This window comes from Triturus cristatus, chromosome 6, assembly GCF_964204655.1.
Source record: "Triturus cristatus chromosome 6, aTriCri1.1, whole genome shotgun sequence".
Lineage (NCBI taxonomy): Eukaryota > Metazoa > Chordata > Amphibia > Caudata > Salamandridae > Triturus > Triturus cristatus.
In genome coordinates this window covers 1,255,149,909-1,255,169,771 of record NC_140589.1, presented here as the reverse complement: position 1 = coordinate 1,255,169,771, position 19,863 = coordinate 1,255,149,909, and the positions used below count along the sequence as shown (strand labels likewise).

At 40.6% G+C, this 19,863-nt stretch overlaps 1 protein-coding gene across 1 annotated transcript in view; it reads left to right on the top strand.

Moving 5' to 3' along the window:
• FMN2 (formin 2) overlaps positions 1 to 19,863 on the top strand; it is a 656,752-nt gene that overhangs the window by 230,045 nt on the left and 406,844 nt on the right. The window contains exons 4-5 of the mRNA XM_085612201.1: positions 4,911 to 4,960; positions 12,193 to 13,670. Coding sequence (XP_085468327.1) covers positions 4,911 to 4,960; positions 12,193 to 13,670 — 1,528 coding nt within the window. The remainder of the gene's footprint in view (positions 1 to 4,910; positions 4,961 to 12,192; positions 13,671 to 19,863) is intronic.

The window sequence follows — 19,863 nt, the reverse complement described above, 5'->3', positions numbered from 1 at the left end:
TGACGCTGAGAAGAAAATTGTGATCTCATTGTACACTGAGAAGGTTTCTGACTGGGTTGAGTGGGGATATTTATTTAGAGTTCTTGCATGTATGGGGATCAGAAAGGTCTATCTATCAGAATACGATGGCTTTACAGAGAACCCACAGCAGTAGTGGCATGTAACAGTCATACATTACAACCTTTTGAAATGAGTAGGGGGAACGCCATAGATGCCTAATATTCCCATTACGTTTTGTTCTTGCCCTAGAGCCATGGGCGATTGCTTTTATGCAGTCAGTAGACATCAAAGGTATACTCACCCCAGCAAGCGATGATAAGTAATTATTTTATGGAGATGATATTATATTAACTCTATCTAACCCTCCAACTTCTATCACACACCTCAAGCCCTGATATCAACATTCTCAGTATTTTCAAGTTAGCATATCAACTGGGGGAAATGTGAAGCCCTACTAATACACAGATCATCTACAGCAGCAATGTTAAAGTTGTACCCATTTAAGTGGAAAATACTGAAACTGAAATACATGGGAATTTTCTAGGTCTAGAAAATATAGTAGTAGATAATATGAGTCTTTTAATAGATAGGCTAACTTGTGACACAAAATGATGGTCTACCCCCTAATCTGTCTTTCTGGGTCAAGACTCGAGTGCAACAATTAATATTGCACTTCAATTAAATTATATATTTGCAATGCTACCTATGAAAATACCCAAGGCAATGCTAAATGAGTGATCAGCCCATTTGTGTGGGAGGCTTACATGCTGCTATAAAATGGGAAGAAAAGAGATGCCACATCTCACATTTTACTCAGTCATTTCAGTAAGCTCATATCTGTTGAACAGACTGTTCAATTTATGTAGTTGCTCCACTATGGGGCAATGGTAAGCTATGAATATAGCGTTATGGTCCCCTGCCAAGAGCTATACCGATTGTTAAAGGCCCTGAACCCGAGTTATTTAACAACCGATATAGCCAGAGGTAGAAGAGCTATAAGGCTATCAGGACGTTCTACCCACTAATAATAGAATGTTCTAAATTAAAAAGAGAGAAACAGAAAGACAAACATTGGAAAGTTGGAGCAGAAGGCTTATACCAGCCATTATAAGCATGGAGCCACTTCATTGTTTTCAATCGAGCTCTAAACATTCCAATGTTCTAATAGAGAATAAATAACTCATGTTGTCTGATTTAATTAACAAAGCAATACAAAATATTGAGAATCTGATAATAGACAGCTAGCTGATGACATTTGCAGAAGCTGATTCAGCCTTTAGATTGCGTACAGCCCATTCCTAGAGATACCGGCAGTTGTCACACTGCCTTGGTAAAGCTCTGGATCCTCAGCCAATTACTCTCCTGAACTCTAACTTGTTGGCACATTTAAACTTATTGGAGACTTACTAACTTGTGGTGTCAAGAATGTATAAAATCCTACTTGATATAACCTTTGCATACTGTTAGACCTGCCATCTTTGGTGTGCTTTCCCATGTCTTTTTGCATCTGACCACCTGTTTTTGACTGTGAACTGCATTTTATTTTTGCTGGTTTCAGAACTCTGGGCACTTTTCCACTGCTGACCAGTGCTAAAGTTCAAGTACTCCTTGTGTAAATTGTGATTGTAATTGGTTATTCATGATTGGCATATTTGACTTACTGGCAAGTCCCTAGTAAAGAACACAGTGTGTGCCCAGAACCTGTAGATCGAATGCTACTGGTTGGCTTGCAGCACTGATTGTCCACCCACATAAGTAGCCCTGCAACTGTGTTTCAAATCTGATATTTTTAGTGTCTGTGAGTGCAGTTTTAAACTGCTATGTTGACCTGGCAAGTGCACTCACTTGCTAGGCCCAAACCTTCCCTTTTTCTAAATGTAAGGCACCCCTAAGGTAGGCCCAAGGTAGGCCCATGGGCAGGGTGCATAGTATTTAAAAGGTAGGGTATGTACTGGTGTATTTTACATGTCTTGATAGCGAAATACTGCTACTTTTGTTTTTCCTCTATTGCATGGAGTATCTCTCCTAAAGGTTGTCAATGGAGCTACCTTGTAACCTCTTACAAGTATAACTTTCAATTGGGAAGGGATAGAGATTTGGAGTTTGTGGTCCCTGAACTCACAATTTAAAAAAATATCTTTTAGTGAAGTTGGTTTTTAAATTGCGTGTTCGAAAATTCCACTTTTAGAAAGTGGGCGTTTTCTTGCTTTACCATTCTGTTTTTCTGCCTGCCTATGGAATCCACATCTGGTTTAGACTGACAGTGGGCTGTTTGTGCATTTACTCCAGACAGTCACACAAAAGGAGCTGAGGTGTGCCCTGCATATCCTGATGACCCATCACCAGGCTGATGGGACTTCCGGAGCTAGAGTGGTGGGAGGAGTTTTCACTGTCACCTGAATAGGGCTGTGTCTGTCCTCACACAAAACTGTCTCCACCCCCTGTAGTGTGTCTGGAGCTAGGTCAGGGAAAGGCAGCGTCTTGTGCACTACAAAGACTTTCCTTTGAAGTCTGCCTACTTCAAAGGCAGAAACTGGTATAAGTACTGGGGCTGTGACACCATAACTTGGGAACACTTCTGGACTAAGAGGTGATTCTGCGAAGAAGAAGAGCTGGAGAAGCTGTAGGAGGGGAACTGACACTTTGCATGTTGCTGTGTTGTGCTGGCCTACTGCTTGCTGTTTCTGTCTTGGAGAGTGTAAGCACTGGACTTTGTTTTCATTATCCTGCTTGCCAAGGTTCTCCAAGGGCTTGTGCGTGCTGGCCTCCTGTCAAGAAGTCTCAGGGCCATCAAACACTTCACCTGCAGCCCCAGAAAACATCTGCTGGGAGCTCTGACCTGGTAAGTGGTGCCAATTCCAGTTCTGGGCCCTTGGAAGTGGCTTTGCTGCAAAGAACAGAAGAAAATCCATGCATCGACCTTCAACACCTGTTTTTCCCGCCACAGTCATGCTGTGCAGTTAAAAAAACAACGCATCACTGTGATGTGGCAGAAGAATTGATGCAGCGCCTGTCATGTAGCCCAAAGATTGGCACAGCCTGAGTCCTGAGAACCATGTCTCCGACGTCCGAACCACCCGCTCCAACTTCGACACAGTCTCCGCTGTGTGGCTGAAGAAATCAATGCATCACCTGCCACGTGGCTGGAAAATCAATGCAGTGCATGGTTCGCTACTGCCACATTGACCCAGTACGTCTGGATTTTTGAATCATCGCACCTGTGCGCCAAGTTCTTCATTGACTTTGCCAAGCGGTAAGGAACCAAGGCCGTGTGTCCGGAGATCGATGCATCACCTCCCCTCCCAGTAAGGAACCGACGCATCACCTCCCCTGGCAGTAAGAAACCGATGCATCACCTCCCCTGGCAGTAAAGAACCGATGCATCACCTCCCCTGGCAGTAAGGAACCGATGATTCACTTTGCTTGCCGGTGCCTCACCTCCCCTGTGCATGTTTTTTTCTTTGATTTTCAAGCATCCCATGTACTTAGTGATAAAAGTGGCGCATCCATAGTTTTCTATGACTGAACTATTTTAAACCTGATATCTTTGCTTACATATGGGGAGTTTTGTAATTTTGGTCTTGTTTTATTTAGATAAATATTGGTTATTTTTCTAACCTGGTGTGATGTCCATTTTTAACTTTTTCACTCTGTTACTGTGTGTGTATGTACAAATACTTTATACATTGCCCCTGAGATAAGCCTAACTGCTCGTGCCAAGCTACCAAGGGGCTGAGCAGGAGTTATCTTGGGTGTGTAATCCTCTTACCCTGACTAGAAGGAAGGGTCCCTACTTGGGCAGGGTGCATGCCACTGCCCACTAGAGGCCCCTATTTCTAACACATACTGAGTATTATCCCAATTTAAAGATGCAGACAAATGTTCTATATACCAACTAGGTCTGGTATATAATGTTAATCATCCTCTATAAATTGAGTCAGGACTAGAGACATACCAACCATAAAATGGGAAGGTAGAACCTTAATTTAAAAGGAAAACAAGTCAGATGATACAGGTGACACACTTCCCCCTGGGTAGAACGGAATTATTCCTTTTAACTTCTGGGCCCAGAATGTTGAATCATGCAAGCTGCAAATCATCTCTGGTGGGGCCCACCATGGAGACAAGCACCCTTTAATGGTGAGGAGCGAACCCTACGGTGAATCATGTGAGTTTGTGTCAGGAGTGCAGATCTACCTTTTAAACTCAAACTATTAAAGGTACGTGCATATATACATTGAGGCACGTTTTCTCTTTCATAATGAAGCTTTTCAGAAATGTTTTGTAAATGTTTTTTTCCTTTTGGTCCTTCGTAGGTCTTAGGAGGCCTAACAAATGCTAATCAGCCACCATCGCGGACAACTTCATATCATAGTGAGCTAGAACACTGTTGCCCAGTCTCCCCACTTGCAGGTATTTACTGGCCCGGGTAGGCTGCTGACAGCAAGCAGGGACAATCCATTACAAAGTTGGAACTGAGTCATTTGTCGTTGTAGATTTCAGTGAAAACCTTTGTGCAAAACACAGTTGGGGAAACAGCATAGTTGACCCAAGTGAACTGGTATCAGACAGGAGAGTGGTAAAATGACTGCCACAAAATTCACAGTCACGTTTTTACTGGAAGTTGTCTGGGAAAAGTGCAGAAAGTCCTATTAAAGATTACTGGTGGCCTCCCTCCCAGCAACGTGAGCCAGACTGTAGGCATGGGGGAGGAGTTCTTGACAGTGCACTGTCTGTTCACTTGCAGATTAACAATGAACAAAGTTTTGAATACTTACTTGCCCTCTCGTGGGTTCTTAAGAACAACACAAGCTTACTGATAGTTTCAGTACCATTGGTCGGTGCAAGACACAGATTTTACTGGTTATGAGAACAATATTTGTAACACTGTGTATTTACTTTGTACACAGAACATCGAGGATTTGAGAAGCAATATAAAGAGGAACAGAAGGAAGCACAGGTAAGATTGCAGAAAGTGGTCACTTTTTTCTCAAGTACTTCACAGTTAATTTTCTGTGTTTATGCCTGATGTTAGGAAGTTAGGAGTGGCACTAGACTAACATGTGTTGCCTGCTTTGACCCCAACTTTTCTGGTCCACGGAATTGATATGTGAGTTGGATTTATCAGAATGCAGCACACATCGAAAGAGGAAAAAACAAGGAGAAATAAAGATATTTCTCCTTGTTACCCCTTACATGGGAAGGCGTAGGATTTTGACGCATACCCAGGTCTACCAGTAATGGTGAATCTGTGAATGCACCAAAAACCATGGATGGATGCAGGGGAACACCCATGCTCAACTCGTGGAATGCCTCCCTGCGGCAGTGTAACACAACGCAGCGATTTGTGCTGCGTTACTGTAGATTTATCTAGCCACTCAGGTCCACGCAAGGTTGCCTTGCATGGCTTGATAAATATGACTTAGTAGTTGCCTCATCCTTGAAGCACAAGGTCGACGCAACTCAATGATAAATGCGCCCCAGGTATTTATATTTTAAAGTGCTTTTGCAAATGTTTAAGAAAAAACACCCGCACAATAAGGCAAAATGGACGACATTGTTGTTAAATGGGAAAATATGACAGGTCCGTTGAAGAGAAGAGAAAAATGTTAAGGTGAGCTTTGAATATGTAGGAAGTTGTAGAATAAAGGCCAGATGAAAAAATAACCCACGTTTAATGACCTTCAGGATGACGAAATTATGAAAGAACACCAAGAGAAGGAGGTAACTCCTGAAGATTTTCACTGTGACTGTAGGGATAAGAGATGGCAGGAGGGAGACAATTTTAGACTAGAGAACAGAGATAGGCATGAGTTACAGCATGAACGAATTTGAAGAAAATCTAAGAAACTATTGGCCTTGTTTAGAGTTTGACAGACAAAGTACTTTGTCGCAAACACACGATAGTACCCTACCTGCCAAACCCCCAGTCTGCCCTTCTCCTATAGAGACTGGCGGATTTTTAATTCTTTTAAGTATTTTGTCGAAAAAGTCCTGTTTGCTCGGTTGATGGATTATTTTCTCTGATGGGCCGACAAACTAGTGGCTGTTGGAAATCGACATTACACTATCTGCCATATTTAGGGTGGATGCCATAATGCTTTTTTTCCCCATGTACATCTCTGTCAGGAAAAACCTGGGGATGAGGGGCTGGATAAAAGTAAGTCCCCAGGATGTTGGGATAATTAAAAGCTAGTTTTTCAAAAACAAACTCCCACTGTGGGAGGGTCCACTAATCTCTAAATTAAGCTTTAAGTGCCTTGCCCAGATTAACATGATGTTGAATCTAGCACCAAGTTCTGGATTAAAATCTATGTCCCCAAGCTCCAGATGTGGCAGCTCAAGCCACTTGGATGCATCTCCTCCCTATCTAAAATACTGGGAAAGTAGGACGTTTCAAAAGATGAGAAAGCAGAGTAGGGCATGTAGATACAATATGAGGGAAGTTAGTGCCAAAAAATGTATAAGTGACAGATTTTGGAAGGACTGAAAATGTAATGTTAAAAGTTTGGGGCACTGAATACATGTGTTCAATGAAAGAACATACTGAATGAAAACCCAAACTAAGATTGCAGATAGATAAATAAAGCCAGGTGGGTGGATAGAGGAAGACAAGGTGAGGAACTGATAAGATTAAACAGGGAGGCCACATGTGCCAAATTGCTGCATACAATCTATTTGCAATACATTATATATATGGGAATTCCTCACCTACATACATCTATGTCTTCACACCTGTGCAGGAATTTATGATAACTATTTTATTGGAGACATCACATTTTCAACTTACCTCACTAGTAACTCTCTTCCACATGTCCAATTAAAGTTGTTTGTGCCTTGGATCCAACTAGTTTTTTGTTGCATCTCCAGCCTATTTGAATACAAACATCTCCTCATGCTCAAAAAGAAATAGCCAGACATTATTACAGCATCAGCAACCATCATGCATGGTTGCTGTCAAAATAGTGCCAATGAATCTTTCCCTTACCTAACACAGAATTGAAAGCGCTATTGTTTCCCATATTATCAAATTTACCGTAATTAGTACATATGGATAAATAGGCAAATTCCAAAATGGCAAATGCAGAGTACTTAAATATATATATATATATAAAGAGAAAACAAATCGTTAATGTAAATGAGCTAATTGTAATTTAAATGGATAAATGTGTTTGGTGTGTGGGGGCTGAAGACTGAAACTTGACTGCAAACTATATGTTCGTCTAAGTGGAAGGCATATTGTTTTTGTATACATTAGAACATGAGTTTACATGATACTCATAAATATTTGATCTTTGGGCGATCCTTAATGATATAAGTTGGTATAATGGATAGCCTTTAAACTGAGAGTATGATGTAGTGGTGGGAAGTAACTTAAAATCAAACTATTCTCATTGAATGTAATAAATCTGCTATCATTGGAATGTGCCACTGTCTAATTACACCAGATATATTACTACGCTCCTGTAGTATCACATCGGTACAATCAATGGTGGATTTCATGCATCTGGTGGGAATTGGCATGTTTTACATTATTTTAAGTCACTATCTCGGAATACTGCATTTACTTCCTCAGGGCAATAGAGTCAAATATAATCAGAATAGAATAGAAGAACTAACCATACTCCAGATTAAGATTGGTCCTCCCAGCCAGTGGAATTTTTTTAAATTGGCAGAACTCACGCTCACAGTGGTTCCTGTCAATGCATTGAAATTGTGCCATGCAGCTCCATCAACATGACAGTATAGTAAAGTACGCTTTCAATATCTTTTTTTAATTTAAAAAACAAAATCCTGAAGAGGTATTTTCTTTTTGAAAACAAAAAAAGCAATAAACCCCTGTACGTGGGACTTTTCTCCGATGGTGCGGGGGGCTCATGAAAATGTTTTTACTGTCACTTACCATTACATTTTGGATGGCGGTATGTGAAAGTAAAAACTGGCTCCTTGCCCATCACTCTTAATAGGGCAGGTGGAAAAAGGACAAACCTCTGATAGCAGTTGCTCCGTCAGACTGTTGGAGAAGTTTGTCAGTGGGGGAGAAGGAGTAGTCTAGGACAACTCTAGGTGAGATAGGGAACATCAGTTTGGCATAAAAGTTACTCTGTTGCCATTGCATCGAAGTACTCACTCTGACAAACTCTTCCACCAAACTTTATATCAGGGCCTGTATTTCCCGATATGCTGCTGGACTTAAATTTCTCTCTAAGAAAATAGTGTAAAACAAAAAGCAATGCAAGCTTGAGAGTGTATGGGTGCATACTACTTGGAGTAGCTCAGCGATACTAATGAGCATTTCAATTGGCACAAATTATTTTTGATTGCTTGTAACATAAAGATCTCTCAACCCGTTCTTCACTTATTCTGGATATCACAGTTACAACCTACTCGGTCTTTGAAATGTGCTGATGAGATCTATTGGAAGTATCGGGATCCTGTTTCTTATTCCTCAAAACTTTATTCCAATAGTTACAAATTGTTTGGCTTAGTGATTTAAATTGCAGTAGGCTCTTGGAGGCATGTGATCATGCCATTTTACTCAACTTTATGCACTATGAGGATCCAACCACAAGTTATATGCAGTCAAATATTAAAATAATACTTTAGTTCAGCCCATATCAAAATGGATTGATTTCTAATTTCAATTAAATTAAAATAACGTAAAAAAGATAAACAATGCGATATGCATACTAACAGTACAAGTTATAAAAGTCATAAATACTTTTCCTATTCTGGACAAAAAGGAACAATTAATAGCAGCATAATTATAGTGTATGAATAATCATTAAATTCAGAATATTTAAACACTTAAAAAGAGAGCTATACACCATCAGAACGTAGGCATGCATTTTTCAGGGACTGATGTATAACTTTGAGAGGGGGATGGATCTGAGTGATTAGAGAAAGTGGAGAAGTGGATGACATAACATAGTGGATCGTTGGTGAGAGATTGAATGTAAACTAGTGGATGGAAAGGAAAGTGTACAAGGAGCATGACAGGGAAAGTTGGAGCAAGGAATTGGATGTAAGTTAAATGATTGATTAATTTTAAGAGGAAGGAAGGAGTGAGGGCGTTTGGAACCCAGCTCCAATTGGTCAGTATTCAAATTTAAGTGGAGACTGAAAATGTGGTCAATACAAGTCAACTGAGAAAACAGATTTTTTTAATTTCTGCTTTTGATTTATTACATTATTTTGCTTTTATTCAAGCAATTATTATGTTAATTCCAATTCATCTAAAATTGTTGTCTCCTCCACATTTTGAGTAGCGCCTACAGTTCTTGCCTGGAGAGCTTATGGCTTTGGTGTACAAAAATTAGATTGGTAGACTGTTACCTTCACAAGTACATTGACAGTTACTTTTAAAGTTGGGTTGTGTCTTTCCCTATTCTTTAATAGATGGCATTGCCGGTTATGTTGTGAGTCTTCCTGATGAGTAGACATCCCAGGTTTTCCAGAAGATCAAGTGCAGGACACATCAGAAATAATAATGTAATATCCATTATTCTAAGAGAGAACACATTCGTAGGCTAAAATTAAAGCTTTCAGGTTGATTAAAGCAAACACAGTCGCATATACAGAGCACGTTTAAGCTACAAAGGTGATACATACGCGTTTAACACAGTTTCCATGCTTAAAGGGATAAGACTGGCCATATTCAAAGAGGAACTCAGTTTGCGCTGTTGTATTGCAGTGGAAAAGATGCTTTATAAATGGAAATTGATGACATATTATCAAACTAGCAAAAACCTATTAGGAGTAGAAAGACAAGTGATATTAGTATATAACAACGTCAAAATAATTTAATCAACCAGTTTTCTTCTAGTAGTGAGTGCAGTGCAGACACACAGCCATGAGCAAGCGAGCTACCAGACTAAAGAGCCTTTGCAAGCTCAAACCTTCAGTTACACATTTGAGTATACAGTAAGGTGCCCTCTTTGCTAGCACATTTTGGTTTGGTCATTGACAAAACATAAAATGATGGCCCCATGCTGAATGTGAAGCAGGGCCCCGAGTCCACCATATTTCGTGGATATTCTTTAGCCCCTGAAGGGTTAGGGGAACCCCCTGCACCACAGGGGCAGTTGTGGTCTTTGCTACTCCACGACTTCGATTGCAGAATTCCATCTCATACCAGATATAGAATAAAATGCATATATGGCCCCAGAAGAGGCAGATATGATATTACTGTACAAATATTGGTAGCTAAGGAACCTAGTCAATGCACCACAGGAAATAATCACAAGTTTGATACGCAAGAATTGTTGCCCACCTCAAGTGACCCACTACCAGTCGGTCACACTTTCGACATTATATAACAAGAAAATGAGAAGCAACCAGAATTTTCAAATAATAACAGCTACCTTTTTCACTGAAGTATGGAGAGAGAAGACAGACAAGCTAGTTTTTACTTGAAAGTCTTGTTTTCTTGTATTCTTTTATTCTTTAAATAGAAAGACGCATGCAGCCAAGGTGTTTCACCTAAACACAGGTGTGAAGATCTGATTAGAATCAAAGAGTATCTTTACTATGTGTGAACGTGTAAGCGGCGGTCTCTACAAATGCCATCCATGCCAAACATGGTGCATCATTTATACTACAAAGGATTCCTGAGCAATTCACATACACTTGGATTCAAATCAGACGTTGGCGCTTGTGCTCCAGTTTTTACCAAACACAAAGATGCGTCAGTATGACACTGATGGTCGCGGTCATAGCTTGACACATTTGTTTATTCAACACGTGATCTAATCGAGCCTATAAGAACCCCATGTTTAAGTGAAATGTGTTGGCTGCATGCGGCTTTCTATTTGAAGAAGAAAAGAATCAAAGAAAGCAAGACTTTCAGGCAAACATGAACTCGTCTGTCTTCTCTCTCAATACTTCAGCAAAAGAGTTAGCTGTTATTATTTGAAAATTCTGTCTGCCTCTCATTTTCTTCTTATATAAAGCAGATATGATATTAGTTGTCCTATCACATGTGATAAACAAAAGCTAATGACACAGGGCCCCGCACAAGCATATTTGGATCTTGGAGATACCAGCACCACAGCCATGAGTAAACCATGGAGGCAAGTGTATTAAGTGAAAAGTTTGGTTGAGTCTTTAACAATTAGTTATTAAACTGTTGATGGTAACAAGAAAGTAAAAGCAAATATATATGCAACTCAGATGATATGTGCTTACAAAGACCCCGAACATTTTGTGTTGTTTGTGAGCTTTAGAGACCACTAAAATCTACACCTATTTGTTTCTTGTTTAATACTTTCTAATTACTTTGAGAGAGTGTAACCTTTCTATTGTTGGCAACAAACCAAGTTATGCATAGAGAAGTGGACAACTCCTCGATTGCACATAAAAGTTTCCTTATCGATGGCCATTAGTGGGCAATAGATAGCAATATTTCTAGTTATTTGACTTGAAGTCCCAGTGTGACCTCCTCTCCAATGCAGCATGATGCACTCCACAGCCCTTGACTCTAAAGTGAGGATTTCTTTAAGCTTGGTCAGACTCAGCTTAAATTCTAGAAAGATTCTGTCTGTAGACAAGAACAAACAGAAGTTCAAATATAATAAATATATATTCTTACAGTATTTGAAGAAAATGCATCTTGGAGACACTGTAGAGTGGTATATTTATTAACAAATCAATGAAATACTGTGTGTTGTCTGCATTGACATAAAGTTACAAATTATAAATATAAACAACCGCACATACCTCATAGGACCCTCCCTTCATTCCCTCACCAATTACATATTCAGAATTCTTTAACTATAGTAGATGTGCTCCTGGAAGAATATTATATAAAGTTTAGAAATTTGTGTTAAACACTTGGAGTTGAAACAAGACACTCATCTTTTGTGACCAATGAAATCATGTTTTTATCATTCAAACTTTGTAAGTAAGATTTTCAATATTTCAGAAAATAATCTGCCCTCCAGTCTCTTCTGCAATAAGATTCAGAGTGTGAATAACTTTTTATGAGGTTCTGGGATTCATGTATGTTATGAAGAAACATTGAGTTAAACCAAAAGTTATTTGCAATTTCCTCCATTATGTCCATTAAAAAGGTATTGGACTAAATGTTCTTTGTTTATCCCTTGTTGAGATTGCTCATATGAAATGGAAAGTTCTCACTGTTAACGAAGAAATACGGAATGCAATATGTGAAACATGTTAATTTTTTTATAGGAGGACTACGAGTTGAAAAGTGTCGTATTCAAGGAAGAACATGCTAACGTAATTCAACTGTTGGAGCAAACGATTGAGGATCTCAGGACAAAAATAACAGAACTGGAAAAACAGTCTGTACCAATGGATATAGCTCGGACCACAATAGATCTGGGGATTCAGTGTGAAACGGCTTCACGTTCAGACTCACAGCATTTTGATCTTCACAAAGTTGACTTGAATGTACCGCCCAAAAGTATTTTGCTAGTAAAATCTGTACAAACATCACCAACAGAAGAATCTGTTTCACAAAAAGTGCCTTCCGCTGTTACACTGCCACAGCTACCACCCACACTTGATGGGGACAGTGGGGCAGAATCTGCTCTGGAATTATCAACTTTACAACCTCAAACTCAATTAACTTATTGCTCTGAAATAGCTCTAGTTTTATCTCCAAAACAATCCTTGTTGCAGCAATATTCGTGTCATCCCGTTGAAACTATGCAGGGCTTTCCTGCTCAGACATCTCTTCCAGAGACAGAAAAAGAGGCCTCTATGTCAGATACAGGACAATCATTTTTTGCATCTGCTTCATCTTCAAGTACAGAAATTGTACACAATTTTCCATCTAACTCTGAACTTGAACCCAGTTACCAGGATCTAAATTCTTACCATACAATAAATGGCACTTGCAGCACATCCTCTCCTCCAGTTCAGCCTGTCACAAGGTTGACTCCAGATCTGCTCGAAGGGAAGGATGTTACACTTCCTCCCCCGGCACCACCTCTGCCTGGCGAAGGACCTTTACCTCTGATGCCTTGTATGGGAGTCCCTCCTCCACCACCTTTGCCTGGAACTGAATATTTTCCTGCCCAGCCACATCAATATGGCATTGATATTCCTCCTGCCCCACCACTTCCACATAATTTAGAGTTTACAACTGTCCCTTCACTGCCACAGGCCCCTCCTCCTCCCCCTCCACCTCCACCTCCACCTCTTCCTCCTCCATTGCCTGGGTTATGGAATTCTAGTCCTCCTCCTTGTCCTCTATTGCCTGGATCTGTAGTTCCTCCTCCACCCCCACCTCCACCTCCACTTCCCCCTCCATTGCCTGGCTCTTTAATTCCTCCTCCTCCCCCTTTGCCAGGCTCTGAAGTTCCTGTTCCACCCCCTCCTCCACCTTTTCCAGGTTTTGGGGCTCCACCTCCTCCACCACCTTTACCGGGTCAGAATTTGGGGCCACCTCTCCCTCCACCACTACCTCCTATGTTACCTGGTTCAGGCAATGGACCACCACTACCGCCACCACCACCACCAGTACCTAGTTTGAACATAACAGCCTATCCTTATCCAGTCAGTGGGACTCTTGCTCCTCCATTGCCTGTATGTTTGTTTGCACTTGGAATGCAGCAAGATAGTCTTAGCAGGAAAAAGGCGATAGAACCATGTCGCCCAATGAAACCTCTCTACTGGACAAGAATCCAACTTCATAATAAAAGGTACGTTTTTACGCTCTTGATGCTTGAACTGTAGGAATTAAACAATTGTTATGGATATGTTACACTAATTATGTTTAATAAAAAATAACTTGTTTCTAACATAGTATTTCATACCAGAATTTAGAGATGTTGTAAATGACAGGTGTTACTATTGCCCAGTTTAATGGTGTTGGAATTAATAATCTTTAGTAGTGGGCATTCATGTTTTAGTTAGTTGCAGTGTTGTCAATTATGGTTGAACTATACTTTATATCATTTTATAATTAAGTTTACCTGCCCTTATACCTCCAAAAGGGGGGTTATTAAAAGTATTATGGAAAATGCACGCATCAGTTCTACGAGGGAAGGGTTGGTAGGGTGAAAACAAAATAGGAGAAGGTATTTTGTTAGTTACCTGGAAAGGCAGTGTTTATGTTTTCTAAGTGGCGAGAGTGCATAGCCTCTTCTGCTCACGTCGATGGTGAACAGGTAACTGTTTTAGTGTTTGGCAGGATACAGTTTTGGAAAATGTATACATGCATTGACTACAATCGTCGTCCTATGTACATCTATGTTTTACATCCCAGTAAAGACAGTTGCCACTCTTTGCAACTTGTACATTTATTATTCCATAAAATACATCTCAATCAGCTTGAAGAACATAAATTGTAATCCAGAAAATGTAGTGAGTTGTGGCAATAAAGTTTATAGGCAATTATGCACATCGTGACACTATTAATACGGGTATTCAGATTCAGAAAAAAATGAATATTGCATACCGTACGCATACATAAAAAGTACAACACCAATAAAACAAGAAATGAACACCTAATAGTTAAAATAATATTATTCTACGACATTGCACATTTGATTTTAGGAAATCAACTACTGCAAAGTACACTAATACTTTAGGAAGACTGTGAAAAACATAAGTCAACCCAACATTGTTTAGAAACATACTTTCCCAGCATTGGAATTAAAAATCATCTAGTAAATCTAACGTAAAATCTACAAAAGAAAGTGAAGTATAATAAGGGCTGATTGAATGTACCATCGCATGGACGTCCAGACATTAGCAGATCCAAACTGATGTAAGAGAAATTGTTAAAGAGTGTCCGAGCACTGTGTAGCACGGCCGTCCAGACATTAGCAGATCCAAACTGATGTAAGGGAAATTGTTAAAGAGTATCCAAGCACTTTATATCACACATTACACAGAGACAATGAGTCATACTTGTGTAAACCAGTCTTTAGCAAATGTTACTTAAAACAATGAGGATTACAAGGTGCAGGAATCACATATCATCCATACAAGTAGACAGTATATTTTAAGAGTGTTTGAACTGGAGAGGCACAAACTCTGGATTTATAATGTACCACTGTGGCTAAGTTTGCCATTACTAAAAAGAATGTATTTCTACCCCAAACTAACACTTTTTAGCAATGTTAGGATAAAGAAAGACTGGGAAAGAACATAAGGTGCCAACCCCAATGCCTTGCAGTTTGCATGCAGCTCTGCAAGTAACAAAAGGATCTATGCAACATAAGCAGTAGCCCACTGAGCTATCTACATAAAATACAGTTCTGTGATCTGCATAGAACATGTTCTTTGCAGCAGGCATATTACGCCTCTGTACTAATTTATGATGAGTCAGAACTGCCACCAAATAAAACTTGATTTCTCTCCAGCAGGAACAGTAATCAGCAGAGTTATCTTGACATTTTTATTGTTGCCTGGAAATTGTACAACACACAAGGAACTCTGCAGTGGAGTGGATGCTTTTGAACCCATAAGTTATTTCAAAACACAGTGCCCCCTTAGGTAAGTGCCAGGTGCGACTGCACCGGTCATACCTTCCTAGAGCTAGCCCTGGGCATGTCCATTCGTCCTGATCGAAACCCAGAGTAATAGCAACGCTGACTTGATAGAGTCTTCCAAATAATGTAACCCTAATGACATGAATAGTGTGGGGTGCTAGGGGGTGCAGACAAAAGACATCTCCAGAAATTGTTCTCTTCAATCTGTAATGCAGAGCCCTTATCGTAACCCCACACTCCTACCTATGGGCAGCAAGAGGTATATGCTGACTTTGATAAATTTCCTACAAAAGAATCAAACATTTTCCCAATTTCCTTTTGTTGATAATTCGTGTAAACAAGCCACTAATTGCAAACATTTCTAGCGACGAAACCCAATTTTGTTTTCCATTAATAACCATTATAAAAAAAATGCCAAGGTAACGAAAGTTAAAAACCTTTACAAGACTACTATTATCAATGGAAAAAGTATGTAGTTTTGAGCGCCGTGAGCCAGAGGACCTAACTTGCAACTTAACAAAATTTGTGCTTAGACCTTAACTAGTCATAAAATCTGTCAAATAAACCACTAAATTATGTAGAGCCCTCGGTGTTCGAGCCAATAACACTACATCGTCATCATATAGCAACACTAGCACGGACTACCTCCAATCACCGGTACATCGAAACTGTGTTCTATAAATAAGAATGAATATTACTAATATATAAAATAAACAATAAAGGGGGTATTTAATACAACCTTGGAGTACTCCTCTTTGAAGGTAGAATGAGACTGTAAGCTCCCAGCTAGCATCAAACCTCACTTTGGCAGTAAGGTTGATGTGAAAATGTTCCGAAAAAGTGACTAGTGCTATATCAAGACCTAGCATCAATAATAGGTGCCAAAGCTTAGAGCTAGTAACTACACAAAGGCACTTGATAGGTCCATAAAAGCTAAAAACAGGCTATTGTTTTTTGCAACAGTATACTTGCCAACTACGAGGTTTAGGTTGAGGCATTGCAGTGCTTAATTTGAGCAGGAGCTTTCCGGTGCTGAACACCGGCACTTAATTGGTTTCCGGTGCTCGGCACCGGCACCTAATTGTCAACACTACACTTAGGGCAGTCTGCCACAAGGTGGCGCTGCTCATGTAATTTAGAGAGGAGCAGTATTACAGCTCCTTAGGGAAACAATATACATTAAGAAAGTACTAATACCTGCCCTCCCAACCATTCCTTTAGCTTTGGGGACCTAGAATAATCTTTACTATCGCATTTACATGCTAGAGAGAGGGTTAGTAGTTGTTTTGGCAGCGATGACAGGGGTGATAGGTGGTGCAAGCTGCAGTGGCCTCCTGGTCAGAGCCCTGGCACTTAATATTTTACAAATTAAGCACTGAGGCATTGCTCTAAAGTGGCAAGGCCCTCACTCAAACCACGCTGACGTTCATTTAGAACATTTGTTTTAATTTGGTCCACTCCCGTACCCTGTTAAAAATCACTCAGGACTTGGACCGACGAATCTGTGAGTAAAATAGGCCTATAATAGCGCAGTTCCATTCTATTACCTTTTTTAAATATAGGAACTATAATGGAAGTTGACCAAGAAAGAGGAAAATTCCTAGTGACACAATGGTTAAAAAATGAGTCAGAAAAGCGACCCATATCTCCGAATTACTTTTAGGGAGACAAGTCGGGTCACTGTTGGTTCGGGGGACTAAAGCAGTTTTTCCCAAACTGTGGGTCGTGGCTCACTGGTGGTCCACCAGCCGAATTTTGGTGCATCGCAAAAGCCCACGCAATAAATAAAGAAGTCTTTCAATTCTGTATTTATGTTGCCACATTTGCTGCACTTTAAAGACAAATCGCTACTCATGTTTTTTTGTAACAAGAAAAGTTAAGAACATTATGTGGCAATCTAGCTGGGCACAGTGAGAGTTAAAGAAAGGGCTATAGCATGTTCATTTTTAAAATGCGAACTGTGCACATTCAGCAGTTAGGAAAGCAAAAGTGAAATACATTTTATGTAATTCTGAAGTGTGCTAAAATTTCCCCACATTATGATTGGTGTGCAATATAGTTTTCTAAGTAAAAATTTAGTGGGCACGTCAACGGAAATTTTGCTCACTGTAAATAACAGTGTGCTAACACACACTGATTTAGTTAAATTAATAAAACCACCAGCGTCATGTCCATTAAAGCTAGGTGGATTGTGAAAGTTTGTAATTCTAAAAATTGCGTTGTGTTCCTAAAACGTTTGCAAAGCACTGATCTGAAGCCATAGCTAGTTCGTAAAAATTTTTTATATAGTCAGTGTGGATTCAGTACAAAGAAATTCTATCATGGCAAATAACACCTCAACTGTAAATAGATTGCAAATGAGAAACCCAAAATAGAAAAATCACACACCAATACAAAGACACACCAGCAATTTATGAAGATGGAGCATATATTTATGAATATTTAGAGATTGTGATAATTGAAATCCACCGGAGGGTTCCGGAGATACAGATTTTAGATGTTTTTATCACAACCAAGCAAGCATCAGTCAACAAAAAGTTTGTAAACTTTTCAAAAGTTAGTGCGGGTACTCCGGCCCGAGTTGGGTGACCAGATCCAACAGGGACAAGGTCAGTATGGATGTTTTGGACAGTTACCTGACCACTAAAGTGTTTTCAGAGCATGTTTCAAACTCGACAGCACAACCTCTATAGAAGTCAATGGAGTGGTCCTGATACTAAGAGATGCAGGCAAAGATGCTCAAAAGGATGCTCGATGTGGTGCAGTTGATGGGGGTGTCTTGGTTGTGGTTCCTCAGACCACGGGTGATGTGGGGTGACTTTTCCCATGGAGATTGGAGTCCCTCGAAGTCCTCTATATTGCAGGAGTCGGACAGCCGGTGCTGCATTACTGAACACCCTGCACTGCGGTTGGATCAAATCTCTTTGTTGGTGGCTGGTGTCCTTTTGTGAACTGCAAATTCAAGCTTGGACAGAGCTCTTGGGTCCACCAGACTTGGGTGCCGGTTTTGGCTATTTTGGATATACTCTCTGTAGTGCCCGGCGACTGGCAGTAGAAAAACGTCTGCAGAGGCTACCACTTTGTGCGTTTGGGCTCTTTCTGCTCTTGTTGTCCTGGAGCTGGTTCCAAAAGATCAGCAAACTGCTCTTCGGAGTCACTGGTCTTGGTGAAAATAGGAGGTGCAACCTCTTGATGGTGGGGCCTTTCTTTGCACAGTTTAAGGGCCGCAGGGCTGTCCTTCTTTGGTCCTCTTTTCTTCCCCAACATGATCTGAAAGGCAAAGTGCCTGGGGAACCCCATTTTTCCCAGGAAAATGCACTGAGGGGACCACACTGTCACTTACCAATGGGCTACTGGGTCCACTCCTCTGTAGTGACAAAGTTCCTGTGATGTGTGCCATCCGGCTATCCCAGAGTGTCCCATTCGTGCCCTCTTTGAGATGGCTCAACCCTTCCTTGGGCGTCAGGAGTAGGGAAGCCCACCCTAGAGGTATAACTACCAGTGGGAAACACGCCCACAGGAAAACCGGCTAGGGCACTGATTTCCCCTTCCTTGGTTCTGTCTCCTAAGTGTCTGCAGGAACAAAAGGCATCCTGCTCAGGGATGTTGTTACAGTGGCCCTTCAAATGCAGCTTCACCTTTGAAGCCTGCGTTTCGGGTTAAAACCCTGAATGGCCATCCTAGGAGAGGAGGCAACACCTCGCTCTGTGGCAACTGCTTTGTTCGCGGGCTTGGGAGTCATTCACACACCTCCCCAGGCGGTCAGAAACCCATCTCTCTGTCAGTGCATTTTGTGAAGTAACTGGGCTTTCTAAAAGTTGCTCAACTTTAATAGTGACTTTAAATCTGGCCTGGGCATCAGGACAGATTTAATGTCCCCATTAATTTGATACCTTACTTGACTTGGTTAGGTGGTCCTATTCAGAAGTTAGCCAATGGGGCTCCTAATCCTTCCACAGCAAAACGACAATTTGGAAGTGTTGCTGTTGAGACACATGGAAAATAATATGTCTTACTTAGTGATATATAGCTCCTTGCCAAAAGACTCTCTAGACCTTCATTAGGGGAGACTTACCAATATTACTTAAGGGAAGTGGTGGATTTTCCATTGGGTGTGATAACAAAATCGAATTTGCAGTGTCACACACTGCACTGTCAGTCTGCAGTGGCAGGCTGGGGTCCATATTGTCTCCATTACATGCAGAGTGGACAAGCAGTGCTGCATCCGTGGATAAACACTCTGTCTTACATGCTCTGGGCACCTGGGTACCATATACTAGGGACTTATAAGTAAGCCAGTGATTGCCAATGGGTGTATCCAATTCAACATAACTTGATGTAGGATTAGAACACCGGCACTGAGGTCTGGTTAACAGGCCTCAGTGCCCTCTCCGAG